This window comes from Panthera tigris, chromosome D4 (genome assembly GCF_018350195.1).
Source record: "Panthera tigris isolate Pti1 chromosome D4, P.tigris_Pti1_mat1.1, whole genome shotgun sequence".
In the NCBI taxonomy this organism is placed as follows: Eukaryota; Metazoa; Chordata; class Mammalia; order Carnivora; family Felidae; genus Panthera; species Panthera tigris.
Genome location: NC_056672.1, coordinates 40,283,989 through 40,300,298, shown reverse-complemented (window position 1 = coordinate 40,300,298; position 16,310 = coordinate 40,283,989). Strand labels below are relative to the sequence as shown.

The 16,310-nt window shown below is 40.8% G+C and overlaps 1 protein-coding gene across 7 annotated transcripts in view; it reads right to left on the bottom strand.

Moving 5' to 3' along the window:
- The window catches only part of SNAPC3 (small nuclear RNA activating complex polypeptide 3), a 69,393-nt gene extending 55,576 nt beyond the window's left edge, over positions 1 to 13,817 (bottom strand). For all 7 annotated transcript variants that reach the window (XR_006210841.1, XR_006210842.1, XR_006210843.1 and 4 more), the window contains exons 1-2: positions 13,489 to 13,817; positions 12,682 to 12,759 (exon numbers count right to left, since the gene is read on the bottom strand). Coding sequence is in view for 2 of the 7 variants with exons in the window: in XM_042965352.1 (XP_042821286.1) it covers positions 12,682 to 12,759; positions 13,489 to 13,805 (395 nt within the window). In the remaining 5 variants the exon portion in view is untranslated. The remainder of the gene's footprint in view (positions 1 to 12,681; positions 12,760 to 13,488) is intronic.
- Between the last annotated feature and the right edge of the window lie 2,493 nt (positions 13,818 to 16,310).

Genomic DNA, 16,310 nt, shown 5'->3' with positions numbered 1-16,310 from the left:
CTTGGGTCACAAGGTAAGCACCTATGTCTTTTGTGTTACACATTCCCCAATTGCCCTAGAGAAGGCTTGTGCATGTCCATCAGCAATGTACAAAAATGCCCATTTCTACATGGCCTCATCAAAAGAATACATATTTTTAAATGTGTGCCAGTCTGATTTAAATGTGTGCCAGGTGAGAAAAAATATTGTCATTTTAATTTGTATTTCTCTAATTATGAATATAAATATTTTTCAGGGCGCCTGGGTGGCTCAGTTGGTTAAGTGTCAGACTTCGGCTCAGGTCATAATCTCACGGTTCGTGGTTCGAGCCCCACATCGGGCTCTGTGCTGACAGCTCAGAGCCTGGAGCCTACTTTGGATTCTGTGTCTCCCTCAGTCTCAGTCCTCCCTCAGCCGCTCACACTCTGTCTCTCAAAAATGAATAAACATTAAACATTTTTTTAAAGCAGTGCATTTACCAAATTATTTAATTTTTTGTCTTGTTGCTAAATTCAGCTTTATAGGTGAAACCTGTAGTTTCAAATTAAAATCTTTACTGCCATTGCAGAGGTCAAAGCATTTAAAAAATAAATAACTGTTATCATGATAATGTTTAGTATTCCTATCCAAAAGAGGACATCTTTCAATGTTTAAGTCTTTTTCCAAATCTTCCCAGAATGTTTTAAAAATTTCCTTACCTAACTTTTACACATTTCTTGTAAATTTATTCCTACATATTTAGTCTTCCTTTTGACTATTATAAATGGGATTTTCTCCATCATTATGTCCCCTAATTGTATATATGAATGCTATTTTTTTATAATTATCAATTTTGTATCCTGCTCTTATACTAAATTCTTGTTTTTCTTGTTTCTTTGTTTTAGCATTGATTTCTTTCAAATTTTTCAGGTATACTATTGTATCACTGGCAGATACAGTTAGTGTTTCTTCTTTATCTACTCTTATCCCTCTAATATTTCAAACTTTTTCATTATTATAATATTTGTTATGGTGATCTGTCATCAGTGATTACAACTTGCTGAAAGCTCAAATTTTAGCATTTTTTTACCAATAGGTATTTACTTGAAATAGGTACTTTTTTAGACATTAAACTACTGCACACTTAATAGACTATAGTGTAAATATAACTTTGATATGCACTGGGAAACCAAAAAAATTCATTTGACTCGCTTTATTGCAATGTTTGCTTTATTGTGGTGGTCTGGAATTGCCCCACAAGATCTCCAAGGCATGCGTGTATTTAATGAAAGTTTTAAAATTTCCAGGTAGGGGGTCTGACTCTTGATTTCGTCTCAGGTCATGATCTCACAATTCATGAGTTCAAGCACTGCATCAGGCTTGGATCCTCTGTCTCTCTTCTCTCTCTCTCAAAAATAAACAAACACAAAAACAATTTGGTGGGGCAGCACATGGGTGGCTCAGTCAGTTGAGCATCCAACTTCAGCTCAGGTCATGATCTCATAGTCCAACAGTTCAAGCCCCACATCAAGCTTGCTGCTGTCAGCCTGTCAGTGCTGAGCCCGCTTCAGATCCTCTAGTCCCCTTCCAATGCCCCTTCCCCACTTGTGCTCTCCCATAACTAACTAACTAACTAACTAACTAACTAACTAACTAACTAAATTTTAATTCCCAGGTAGGTTGGCCTGATTTTTGTTTTTGTTAGTAAGCTCTAGTTTTGTTATGTTGCTATAAAAGTGTTGTTTACAGTAAAATTTCTACTTTATGGATGTTACTGATGTTTTCTTTGTGATCTAATATACAAACAACTTTTTTGAGTACGCCACGTTGTCTTTACCTATCAGGTTATAAATTTTAAGTACAGATCTCCATAAAATACAGCCTATTATGTTGTTGAGAGCTTTTCTTCTTTTTTTTTTTTTTTTTACCGTTTGTTATTAAAGTGTCCTATTGTTAGTGTGTTTAACTATGCATTTTGCATCTCCTATGGTTTTGTTCTATAAAGTTGATTGCTGTATTATTTTTTTCTTAGTATTTTTAAAGTTTAAATTTATTTTCAGAGAGACAGAGACAGCATGAACACGGGAGAGGCAGAGAGAGGGAGAAAGACAGAGAATCCAAAGCAGGCTCCGCGCTGCCAGCACACAGCCTGATGTGGGGCTCAAACTCACAAACCATGATCTCATGACCTGAGCCAAAATCAAAAGGCAAACACTTAACCAACTGAGCCACTCAGATGCCCCTGATTGCTGTATTATTTGATATGTGTGTATACATACATATATTTGTGAATATATATTTCGTAAGTATCCTATCTTAATTGGAGTTTGTGGCTTATAGCATTGAGAAGTGTCCTTTGTTGGAGCGCCTGGGTGGCTCAGTCGGTTAAGCCCCTGACTTCAGCTCAGGTCATGATCTCATGGTTTGTGGGTTCAAGCCCCACGTCCTCGGGCGGCTCTGTGCTGACAGCAGGCTAGAGCCTGCTTCAGATTCTGTGTCCCTCTCTCTCTGCCCCTCCCTGGCTCACGTGCCCTCTCTCAAAAATAAACATTAAAGAAAAAAAAAGAAGTGTCCTTTGTCATATTTAATGTGTTAGGGCTTGAATTGAATTTGCCTTGTATCAGAACAGCTACACCTGTTCAATTTTTCTTTTCATTTATCTGTAATATTTTTGTCCAATCCTTTATTTTTCTCTGAATCACTTTATTTTACATATGTCTGTTGTCTCCACAAGGTTTTTGTTTTGTGAGCCAAGTCTAAACCCCTTTTAACAGGTTGTAGAGAACTGATGCTTTTGGTTTCAATTATATCACATTTTCTACTTATATGTATTTTATGATATTAGCTGTTGTGTTCATTGGGAGATGTGTATTTTTGCTTGTCTGTTTTTTATTTTATTTTTTTATTATTATTTTTTTAATATTTATTTATTTTTGAGACAGAGAGAGAGCATGAACGGGGGAGGGTCAGAGAGAGAGGGAGACACAGAATCTGAAACAGGCTCCAGGCTCTGAGCTGTCAGCACAGAGCCTGACGCGGGGCTCGAACTCACGGACTGTGAGATCATGACCTGAGCCGAAGTCGGACGCTCAACCGACTGAGCCACCCAGGCGCCCCACCTTGTCTGTTTTTTAAAAATTGAGGAGGGTTTGGCACTTATTTTTGTTCCAGTGGTTACCTCTGTACTTACATATATTTTAACACCCTTCGTTACCCATTGCCTTATTTAATATTTTACTAAATTTGTCAAGTTTTTCATCAGTATTTTTTAAAATCCACCTACTGCCTACACATCATCTTCTTCCTCTTTTCTTATCCCATTGTTTTAGCTACAATCTTCTAATCTGTTACAACATACAACACTTGTACATTAGCCTTCTGCCTGTATCCTTCCTCTATCAGTCCTCTGGTGAAAATTTCCCACTCATCATTCGGTTGGACGAAGTTCATCCTTTAGTATATTCCTCAGAAAATACTGGTGGGTGAGTAATTATCCAAGATTTTGTACATTACAATTCTTTTTCTATAGCCTCAATATGGAAGGACATTTCAACTGGATAGAAAATCCTTTCACTGAGCTTTTAAAAAAATCCTGCTCAGCTGCTGTCTTCTTTGTAAAATTCATGTCATTCTAATTCTTTCGCCTTTGTGCGTTATGTGTTCTTTTTGCCTAGAAGCGTTAATGGTTTTACCTTTATCTCTGAAATCTAATAGTTTTATTAGGATATGCCTCAGAATTGATAATTCTGGGCTAATTTTCCCAGATACCCAGTGAACCCTCTTAATTTGTAGATTCAGATTTTTTTCCAATTCTGGAAATTCCTTTTGGGTTATATTAAGTATTAATTTTGTTCAATTGTTTTGTTTTTTCTCTTGAGGGACTCATATAATATGAATGTATTTTGTCTTCCTTGTCTGTTTTCCATTCCCACTACTTCTCTCACTCATTTCTTTCTTTACATCACTTCATTCTAACTGTATTCATGTCTTTCTTCGTCGCCTCTTAGTAAATTTTCATTAGCATCTATTCTGTTTTAGTTATTTCATAATTCATTTAAGATAATTTTGTCTTTCTCTTCCATTTTCCAAATTCCATCAATTTTTTTCCCCATTCCTCTTTTTCTCATCATTTCTGTTCTTAGTTTTGAAATTTCAGGGCCATCTGAGAGGCTCAGTCGGTTGAATGTCCAACCCTTGATTTCAGCTCAGGTCATGATCCCAGGGTTGTGGGATAGAGTGCCGCATCAGGCTCTGTGCTGAACATGGAGACTGCTTAAGATATTCTCTCTCTCTCTCTCTCTCTCTCTCTCTCTCCCCTCCCTCCCTCCCTCCCCACCCCCCCACCCTCTCCCTGCTTGTGTGCATGTTCTCTCTCTAAAATTAAACAAAATAAAATAAAATAAAATTTCAGATTCAAGGTGTTTTCACACCCTCAAATGCTTGTTTTAGCATATTCAACTTTGTCTGGAATGTAGACTCATAGTTTCTTAGTTATTTTCTGGGAGAAGGGGAGAGACTCATAGTTTCTTAGTTATTTTCTGGGAGAAGGGGAGAGACTCATAGTTTCTTAGTTATTTTCTGGGAGAAGGGGAGAGATTTCCTCAATGGATTTGTAAAAACAGATGTTTCCTGATTTTCTGCAATAAATTCCTTATGGATTTTATTTCTTCTTATTCATTCTGTGTTAGTTGTGGGGAAGGGGTTTACAAGATTCCTAGTTTAATGGTACTTTTTCTGTCACTCTAACAAAGTCCAGGTAAATTAAAAGTGTTTTTTTTGTTTGTTTCTATTTTGGTGACAGGCTTAAGAGTCCTTCAATTCTGTGGTTCTCTTTTTCTTGCAGGACGCTAAAGTTTCCCCTTTCAATCCTTTATGGTGCACTGAGCAGTGCTTTGTTGCCTAGCAAAGTGACAGGGATGGGCAGACTAAATGAAACTGCTATTTTCTTAAAAGTAGTATTGTTGAAGCTTTTGGGGTGACAGATTAAGTTTCACTAGTACCCATGTAGCAATTACCTGTACTATTTCTAGGAATTAAAATCTTTAAGCAGTTAAAAAATTTGAAAAATGCTGATGCCAAGTTATTTAGCTTAGTATAAACACGGTAGCATGTATCAAAGGAGAATCAATCTCTTCCAAGTGACTTTTGTTCTCCTCACAGGCATAAAATGAACCCAGTAACTCCTTTATTAGGGCAAAGAAGGTGCTAGAATTCGATTCATTTTATGCCATAATAAAATGTATTTATTTTATGCCATGTAATCAGGTTTTGTTTTTATTTTTGTTTTGAAGTTACTGGTGGAGAGAAGAAAGGACAGCTTAGAGAAAAAGGAAGCATAAAGATACAGATTTTAACTTTTGGCACAAGTCTAATTTACTTGCAGTACTGTTAAGGTTAATATTACTTATATTTTATTTATTTTTTATTTTATTTTTTAAAGTTTGTTTTTGAGAGAGAGAGAGAGAGAACAAGCGGAGGAGCAGAGAGAGAGAGAGAAAGAGAGAGAGATAATTCCAAGCAGGCTCTGCACTGTCAGCACAGAGCCCAACATGGGGCTTGAACTGACAAACCATGAGACCATGACCTGAGCCGAAACCAACAGTCGGGTGCCCAACTGACTGGGCCACCCAGGCGCCCCAATATTATATTTTAAGTACAATAGTTTCGGGGCGCCTGCGTGGCTCAGTTGTTAAGCATCTGACTTCAGCTTAGGACCTAATGTCACAGTTCATGAGTTCAAGTCCCATATCGGGTGAGCTCAAGCCCCACCTCAGGTGAGCATAAGCTCTGCTTCTCTCTCTCTCTCCCTCTCTCGCTGTGTCTCTGCCCCTCCTGGGATTCTCTCTCTCTCTCTCTCTCTGCCCCTCACTCTCTTGCCCACGTGCTCGTTCTCTCTCAAAAAATAAATAAAATATTTAATAAACAAATAAGTAAATAAAAGTTTCATTCAAAGTACACATAAATAGGGGCGCCTGGGTGGCTCAGTCGGCTAAGCGTCTGACTTCAGCTCAGGTCATGATCTCACAGTCAGTGAGTTCGAGCCCCGCGTCGGGCTCTGTGCTGACAGCTCAGAGCCTGGAGCCTGTTTCAGATTCTGTGTGTCCCTCTCTCTCTGACCCACCCCATTCATGCTCTATCTCTCTCTGTCTCAAAAATAAATAAACGTTAAAAAAAAAAAAAGTACACATAAATAATCCCAGCAGAGTAATGCTGTACTGACTCCTTTTACATTAGATTATACATAAAATTCTCCTACATTTCCTATGGAAGGGACTAGAAGACAACCGGGGAGAATCAGTTGATTTAGTAATACAAAACAGCTAGGTGAAGCAACGTGTAAAATAATCTGAAAATTACTATTCAACATGGCTTAATAAAATCATCATAAGCCAACTGGTACAATAAACAGTATGGAGGTTCCTCAAAAAGTTAAAAACAGAACTATCCTACGAGGCATTTATCCATGGGATACAGGTATGCTGTTTTGAAGGGACACATGCACCCCCATGTTTATAGCAGCACTATCAACAATAGCCAAAGTATGGAAAGAGCCCAATGTCTATCGATGGATGAATGGATAAAGAAGATGTGGTATATATATACAATGGAGTATTACTCGGCAACCAAAAAGAATGATATCTTGCCATTTGCAACTATGTGGATGGAACTGGAGGTATTATGCTAAGTGAAATTAGTCAGAGAAAGACAAAAATCATATGGCTTCACTCATATGCGGACTTTAAGAGACAAAACAGATGAACATAAGGGAAGGGAAACAAAAATAATATAAAAACAGGGAGGGAGACAAAACAGAAGAGACTCATAAATATAGAGAACAGAGGGTTACCGGAGGGGTTGTGGGAGGGGGGATGGGCTAAACGGGTAAGGGGCACTAAGGAATCTACTCCTGAAATCATTGTTGCACTGTATGCTAATCTGGATGTAAATTTTAAAAAATTTAAAATAAAATTTTTAAAAAAGTTAAAAAAAAAATAAGCCAACTGGTATGTTATTAAATATAGCATGGGGCACCTGGGTGGCTCAGTCGGTTAAGTGTCTGACTTTGGCTCAGGTCATGATATCATGTTTTGTGGGTTCGAGCCCTGCATTGGGCTCTGTGCTGACAGCTCAGAACCTGGAGCCTGCATCGAGTTCTGTGTCTCCCTCTCTCTCTGCTCCTCCCCGTTCATGCTCTATCTATGTCCCAAAAATAAATCAATGTTAAAAATTTTTTTTAATACAGTAAAGAAGTTTGCTTTGTAGCAATCTTTTTTCAGCCATTTGCCTAAAACTACTTTCACAGCTTTATGAACATTTCATTCATTCTACTCACTCTACAAATATCTACTGACTCCCTATTATGTGCCAAAGTTCTGGGAACTGGGGATACGGCAGTGTGTGCAACAGACACAGTTTATGGAAATTTTAAGTAAGTCTAGCTAGGAAGACAGAAAATTAAACAAGTGTATCATAAGTTTGATGAGTATTTCAATAGGGAAGAAGCAACACCTGGGTGGCTTTGTCAGTTGGGCGTCCAACTTCGACTCAGATCGTGATCTCATGTTTGTGACTTGGAGCTCTGCATCAGGCTCTGTGTTGTCCGCGAAAATGCCACTCCAGATCTTCTGTCTCCCTGTCTCTCTGCCCCCTCGCCTCACACTGTCTCTCAAAAATAAATACTTTTTAAAAAATACAGAAGTACAGGGGGCTACATGAGCATCAAAGGGGACCTAAATGGGAGTCCATAGTCCTTTGGTTAAGACTTGAAGGATGAGTAGAAGTCAGCAAGACCAGAACGATAAGAAGTGAATGTTCTAGGCAAAGGCCTGGAGTGAGAGCACATTCCAGGAACTGAACCACAAACTGGAGTGTAGCTGAAGCATTGCAGAGATACAGCTGAAAACATTAGCAAGATAGATGCCCTGTGAGCCAATGAATAATTCAAGACTTTTGCCTAAGAGAAACTGAAAGGTTTTAAGAGAGGCACAACCAGATGTGCAACTCAGAAAACTCCAACGCATGAACCAACAATAGAGAGCACCAACGGAAGCAAAACAACACGATAGGCTTAAGGGCAATACATAGATTAAAGAGTCTGGACTCTAGAAGACCCTTCAGAAACTTTAGGAATGTTACAAGAAGAGCTCCGGATATTAGAAGTACATCTATTTCCCAAGGAAGAGAGAGAAGTTGTAGTCATGTGGAAAGGCATCTTAGGGCCAAAATAAATGGAGTTTTAGATGGGAGAGGGGCCAAGTGCGTCCTGAGCCATTTGAAAGAGACAGTGGTTGAAAGGCAGATTTGGACTATAGGTGGAAGGCTTCATGTGTCTAAGGAATCTGAACTATGTCACAGAGAAGAGGGACAGCCATTGAAAAGTCCATAGCAGATGAGCATGCTCGGGTGGTAGCATGATGAATAAATCAAAAGGAGAAAAACTGGGCCCAGGAGAGGTGGGAGGCTTTCATAGTGCTCCAAGCATCGCTAATGTAAACACTAGCCATGGCGATTAGGCAAACAGATTTGGCTGATATTATAAAAGAAACCAGGGTGGAGTCGAAACGCCTGACTAAATGGTCGAGGGGGACAACAGGAAGGGTAGGATCAAGGTTACAGAAAGATGATGTGGTGTGAAGGAAGTGGGCTACAAACTGGAAAATGATAAATGTCACTATTACACACACATTTTCTCTAGTGTTATCACAGCGCAGTATAAAGTGTGACTGGCAGACCAGCACTGATCTGACAGCTATCTGTAATCCAATCAGTACAGACAACGAGAGTAAGCATTTTTTTTTCCGAGAGTAAAGCATTTAGCAACACTGGAAGTAATAAATGAATTTAATAAAGTTGCAGGATACAAAATTATTATATAGTAATCAGCTGCATTTCTATACAGTAATAATAAAGTAGCAGAAAGAGAAACTTTTTAAAGAATTCCATTTACAATTGCATCAAAAAGAATAAAATAGTAAGGAATAGACTTAACCAAGGAGGTGAAAGACCTGTACTCTGAAAACTACAAAACACTGATGAAAGAAACTGAAGATAACACAAAGAAATGGGAAGATACTGCATGCTCATGGACTGGAAGAATTAATATAGGTAAAATATCCCTACTACTCAAAACAACCTACAGATTCAATGCAATCTCCATCAAGAGATCAACAGCGTTTTTCATAGAACTAGAACAAATAACATAAAAATGTGTATGGAACCAAAAAAAACCCAAACAGCACAGCAATCTTGAGAAAGAACAATTCTGGAGGTATCACAATCCCAGATTTCAAGATATACTACAAAGCTGTAGTAATCAATGCGTATGATACTGGTACAAAAACAGACACATAGACCAATGGAACAGAATACAGAGCCCAGAAATAAACCCGCACTTATATGGCCAATTAATCTATGAAGAAGGAAGCAAAAATATATCATGTGGAAAAACAGTCTTCTTCAACAAATGGTGTTGGGAAAAACCGGACAGCTACATGCAAAGGAATGAAACCAAATCACTCTCTTACACCGCATACAAAAATAAGCTCCAAATGGATTAAAGACCTTAATGTGAGACATGAAACCATGAAACTCCTAAAAGAAAACACACATTAATCTCTAAATATTTTTCTAGATGTCTCCTCAGGCAAGGGAAACAAAAGCCAAAATAAACTATTGGGACTATACCAAGGCAAAAAGTTTTCACATAGCAACAAAAACCATCAATAAACGAAAAGGTAAACTACTGAATGGGAGAAGATATAAATGATATATCCAATAAAGCATTAATATCCAAAATAAAGAACTTACACGACTCAACAGCAAAAAAGCCAAATAACCCAATTAAAAATGGCAGAGGGCCTGAACAGATGTTTTTCAAAAGAAGACATACAAATGGCCAACAATGTTCAACATCACTCATCAGGGAAATACAAATCAAAACCACCATGAGCGTGCCTGGGTGGCTCAGTCGGTTAAGGGTCCAACTTTGGTTCAGGCTTGAGCCCTGCATCAGGTTCTGTGCTGACAGCTAGGAGCCTGGAGCCTGTGTCTCCTCTCGCTCTGCCCCTCCCCCCCCTTCAAAAAGTAAACAAACATTGGGATGCCTGGGTGGCTCAGTCAATTAAGAGTCCAATTTCAGCTCAAGTCATGATCTCAGTTTGTGGGTTCGAGCCCCACATTGGCCTCTGTGCTGACGGCTCAGAACCTGAAGTCTGCTTCAGATTCTGTGTCTCCTTCTCTCTCTGCCCCTCCCCTGCTCACGTTCTCTTTTTCTCTCTCTCTCAAAAAAATAAACATTAAAAAAATTTTTTTAATAAATAAACATTAAAAAAAATCCCAAACCACCATGATATACCATCTCACACCAGTCAGAATGGCTAGAATCAAAAAGACAAGAAATAAAAAGTGTTGGCAAGGATGTAGAGAAAAAGGAACCTTTGTGCACTGTTCGTGGCAATTAACTGGTGCAGCCATTGTGGAAAACAGTATGAAGGTTCTAGAAGGGGAGGGGAGGGAGGGGAGGGAGGGGAGGGGAGGGAAGGGAAGGGAAGGGAAGGGAAGGGAAGGAAAGGGAAGAAAAGAAAAGAAAAGAAAAGAAAAGAAAAGAAAAGAAAAAAGAAAAATACTATATGATCCAGTAACTCCACTATTGGGTATTCACCCAAAGAAAACAAAAACACTAACTTCAAAAGATATATGCATCCCTAGATTTACTACAGCATTATTTACAGTCAAGATATGGAGGCAATCCCAAGTGCCCATGGACAGATGAATGGATGAAGATGTGATATACTTACACAACGGAATATGACTCAGCCATAGAAAAGAATGAGATCTTGCCACTTGCAACAACATGGACAGACCTAGAGTATTACGCTAAATGAAATAATTCAGACAGAGGAAGACAAATACTATACAACTTCACTTATATGTGGAATTTAATAAACAAAACAAGCAAACAAAAAGCAGAAAACAGCCCCATAAATACAGAGAACAGATGGCTGCCAGGAAAGGTTGGGGGGGGGGGTACAAATGGGTGAAGGGGAGGGACAGGTACAAATTTTCAGTTGTGGAATAAGTAATCATGGGGATAAAGGGACAGCAGAGAGAATACAGTCAATAATATTGTAATAGCCTTGTGTGATGACAGACATTGGCCACACTTTAAGCATAGAACATATATGGCTGTCAAGCTTTATACCTGAAACCAATGAAGCATTGTGTATCAATTATACTTCAATAAAAACAAATTCAAGGCAATGACATATTTAAAAAAATGAAAACAAAACAAAACAAAAAGCATAATGACCTGGAAGTTTTCTGGGAAAAGTTGTCTTTGACAGCCTTTTTTAAAAATCTTCAAAAAATAATAATAATAAACTTTGGTCTAAAAAAAAACAACCACAAACTTTTATTGTGTTTGTGGTTGTTGTTCCCCCCCCCCCCCCGTAGGCTTCACACACAGCAAGAAGCCCAACGCAGGGATTGAACTCAAGACCCTGAGATCAAGACCTGAGCTGAGATCAAAAGCCAGACAAGAATGTTTGTCTTGTCATTCCACTTTCCTAGTAATTCATTGGTATCCTATTTTACAAAAGTATGAATTTGTCAAAAATTAAACATTGAAAACAAAAGATAACTGGTTCTTTACAACAGCTTGAAAAACACTATCAGCATATTTCACTTACACTGAAATCTAAGTAGATTAACTGCATTCTTTGTAAACACACATTTTATTTATTTATTTATTTATTTATTTATTTATTAATGTTCATTATTTTTGAGAGAGAGAGACAGAGCACAAGCAGGGGAGGGGCAGAGACAGAAGGAGACAGAATAGGAAGCAGGCTCCAGGCTCAACGATGTGGGGCTCAAACTCAGACCACGAGATCATGACCTGAGCTGACTGACTGAGCCACCCAGGTGCCCCTACACACATTTAAAAATAAACATAAATCTGGGGTGCCTGGCTGGCTCAAGTCGGTTGAGCATCCGACTTCGGCTCAGGTCATGATCCATGGTTTGTGGGTTCCAGCCCCATGATGGGCTCTGCCCTGACAGTGAGGAGCCTACTTTGGATTCTCTGTCTCCTCTTTCTCTTCCCCTCCCCTTCCCTCTCTCTCACTCTCTCAAAAATAACCATTAAAAAAAATTTTAAGGGGCACCTGGGTAGCTCAGTCGGTCAAGCAGCTGACTTCGGCTCAGGTCATGATTCGTGAGTTTGAGCCCTGTGTCGGGGCTCTGTGCTACAGTTCAGAGCCTGGAGCCTGCTTCGGATTCTGTGTCTCCCTCTCTCTGCCCCTCCCCTTCTCATGCTGTCTCTCTTTCTCTTCCAAAAATAAATAAACATTAAAAAAAAATTTTTTTTTAATTTTTTAAATAAAAACTCTGAATATGGACTGGACATTAGTTGTTATTTACTGCTAATTTTCTTAGGGTAATAATACCACTCATTACGTAGGAGAATGATACTTTTGGGAGCTATACGCTGATATATTTAGGTATAAATGACTGTCTGATAACTTACTGAATAGTTCGGCAATAGATAAAGCCTTGCAGCAGGTATCTCAAACACACACAGCTAAAGCAAAGACAGCCAAATGTTAACAATGGTTGAATTGGAGGGGGGGGGTGATAACTATAGGTACTTTCAACCTCTCAATAACATAATGTTGAAAAAATAGTTAAATAAGTACCACATAATAAAAGTAAAGCCTTCCATACCCCAAAGTCACTAGGTCGGTGTCCTCTGGGATGACTTCTGGGTCCTCACCCTCCTCAAGGCACTTTAATTTATCAAGGCTAAAACAGAAACAAAAAGGAAAAGCAATCACCCATCTTGTCCACAGAGAGTCAGGTTTGTGTCCTAAAAATATCATTAAATAACTAAGTCAGATCAAATCCGGCAGGCGGCTCAGAGGAAGTCAGAATTCAAGACAATGATTTCTGTGCCGATATTCTATAAAGAAAGGATACGTGGCCGATTGACATATGGCGGCTAATGCCATTAAATGGAGAAAGAGATCGTTTATATTTTCACCCCATTGAAGCCACTTTTGGGGGGGAAATTTTCGTAATAGCATACCCGGAAGGTCCCCAAAAGGGACCACAGTGAATCAAGGTCTTAACGCTCCTCTGGTTAACGCTCCTCTCCTTCTAGCCCCATCATTGCTAAAGCTCCTCCATTGTCAAAGTGTCTTGTCAATGGCAGGTACACATCCCGTTACTCTGACCGCTTTCCTATATTAACAAGGACTTAAAAAAAATCACGGGGGGAGGGGAGGGGGAATTAATCTTTCTTGCAGCTCTCCCGTCCCTTCACTCCAACTCGCAGAAATTGTGCATTCCGATCACGGGACATCTCCCAGGGTTCCAGGAAAGCTCTAGCAGGTTTAAAGCTTTCAAAGGGCGGCCCTTCTACCCCGGGGAGTAAATCACAGGCCCTCCCAAGGTGGGTCCCAGGGAAGCGCAGTAGCAAGGCTGCAATCAGGTTGGCCCCAAGCAACAAGAGCCCCTCGGCCGCGCACTCACCCGCACACGGTCCGCAGCTCTGCTGCCGCCTCCAAGCTGCAGCCCAGATCCCGGGCCACCGCAGCATCCTCCTGGCCCCACTCGGCGACCCCTTGGCTCCCTGGCAGCGCGGATGCTTGCGGCTCCTTCAGCGACAAGTCCCCTTCCCCGCGCAACCGGCCACGCCACAGCTCCCCGAAAGCGCCCACATAGAATGCACGCGTATTTAGCTCGGGAAGCTCGTACTCTGGAAAGTTGCAGCTCCCACTGCTGGAGACGGGGTCCTGCCTGCTACCCATCCCGTGGCACGTTGGGCCGATGCGGGTGCCTTCAGCCATGTTCACCCACTCCTTTCCCTGCAAAAGCCGGGCGATCAAGACTTCGCGGAGCGTAATGGGACTTGTAGTTGCACGGGGCTCGGTCCGAGGGGCGGCGGGGCTGCGTGGGCTCAGCTTCAGACACTACATTTCCCAGCAGGCCCCGGGCCGGGCACGCCCCCGGGCGCGGCACCGCGAGCTTCCGCGCTCAGGGCTGAGCGCATTGTTCTCCGCTCGCGGATTCACGAGCAGCTGTTGGTTGGGTTCTCAGTCCGGGGTCACCTGTGTTGTTGCATTCCCGTCCCCCATGGTTACGTGGCGTCGCTCTCTGCTAGGTAGGGCGGCCTCTGTACGCCCTTCGATCCCCGGTCATTGCAGTATTTGGCCCCGGGATGCGAGACTTTTCCTTGACTCCGGGGTTCGTGCGCTGCGCTGTTGCCTCACTGCCCCAGAGCTTGAGAGACCTGGGGGGCGAGGGATGAGACCACTGACTCTACCGGACCTCCAGACCCTGGTCGTTAAAAATCTCCCCAACGGCCCCATGTTCTTGAGTATAAACGCATGCATCGCTCCACGCACGCACGATAGTGTTTATTGAGCGTCAACTATATATCAGATACTGTATATATTATTAACTCTAATGTATATTTTTGAAAATCACAACCTTCCCAGGAAGGGATTATTGGCCCCATCGTAACTGTTGAGGAAGGAGTTAACTGTTAGGAAATAGAAGCAGGAATGGAACTGTCTAGCTTCAGATGGAACTTTTCTCTGACGCTCAGAAGCCCCAAAGGACTCAGCAGGACATATAGAAGGAGCTCTGGATGGTTATTTATTGGTATATATCATATACCAGTATGATATACCATATATTCACACATCATATAATTAACCCATTTTGAATGTTCATCCAGTGGTTTTTAGGCTATTTACAGAGTTGTGCAACCATCACCATAATCAATTTGAGGATAAACTAACCGCTCCGGAAAGAAACCCTGCACCTTTGAGCTATCACCCACAACCCTCTTAACTCCTCCAGCCCTACCCAGTCACCAATCTTTGTCTCTATAGATTTACAGATTCTGGGCATTTAGTATAAATGGCACGTTTATGTGGTCTTTTGTGATTAGCTTTTTTCACTCAGCATAATATTTTCTGGGCTTATCCATCCATATTGTAGCATGTATCTATTTCTTTTTATGGCTGAATAATATTGCATTGCGTGGTAAAGCACATTCTGTTTATCCCAACAAAAAGTTGTTTCTGGGCACCTGGGTGGCTCAGTTGGTTAAGCAACCGACTTTGGCTCAGGACGTGATCTCACTGCTCATGAGTTCAAGCCCCACATGGGGCTCTCTTCAGCCCAGGGCCTGCTAAGGATCCTGCCTCCCTCTCTCTCTGTCCCTCCCTCACTCTCTCAAAAATAAACATTAAATATATATATATTTTTTACATTTTTTTTACATTTTTTACATTTTGGTTATTATGAACAATGCTGCTATGAACATTCATGTACAAGTTTTTTGTGATGTATATTTTCATTTATTTCATAGGTATTTTTTCTTCTCTCTCTCTCTCTCTCTCTCTATAGTCACTATGTGACTATATAGCCATGTGAAGAATTGCCCATTTTCCATAGTGGCTGCCCCATTTTATATTCCCACCAATATTGTATGAGGATTCAGATTTTCCACATCTTTGTCAACACTTGTTATTATCCGATTTTTTATTGTAGCCATCCTAATGGATGTGAAGTAGTATCTCGTGGTTGTTTTTTTTTTTAATTTTTTTTTTTAACGTTTATTTATTTTTGAGACAGAGAGAGACAGAGCATGAACGGGGGAGGGTCAGAGAGAGGGAGACACAGAATCTGAAACAGGCTCCAGGCTCTGAGCTGTCAGCACAGAGCCCGACGCGGGGCTCGAACTCACGGACCGCGAGATCGTGACCTGAGCCGAAGTCGGCTGCTCAACCGACTGAGCCACCCAGGTGCCCCACTATCTCCTGGTTTTGATTTGCATATCATACCTAGTGATATTGAGCATCTTTTCAGTACTTACCGGCCAATTGTATATCTTCTTTGCAGGAATGTCTATTTAAGGCTTTTGCCAATTTTTAGTTAGGTTATATATCTTTTTACAGGAGCTCTGGTATTTCTCTACATATTGTTGTAGGAAACATCTATTGTTTTTGCTTAGTATACTGTTCATTTTTTTTTTTTAAGTTACCATTTATTATTTCTGGGAGAGAAAGAGAGAAAGAGACAGAGAGCAGATGTGTGCAGCAGCAGGGGAGGGGCAGAGAGAGAGAGGGAGAGAGAGGAAGACATAGAATCCAAAGCAGGCTCCAGGCTCTGAACCATCAGCACAGAGCCCGATGCAGGGCTTGAACCGAACTCACAAACCATGAGATCATGACCTGAGCCAAATTGGACGCTTACCCGACTGAGCCACCAGGCACCCGTTAGACTTGACCTTCCTACTCCTTTTGGTCCTCCTAGGGCTGCCTAACATAGAATCCTTCCAA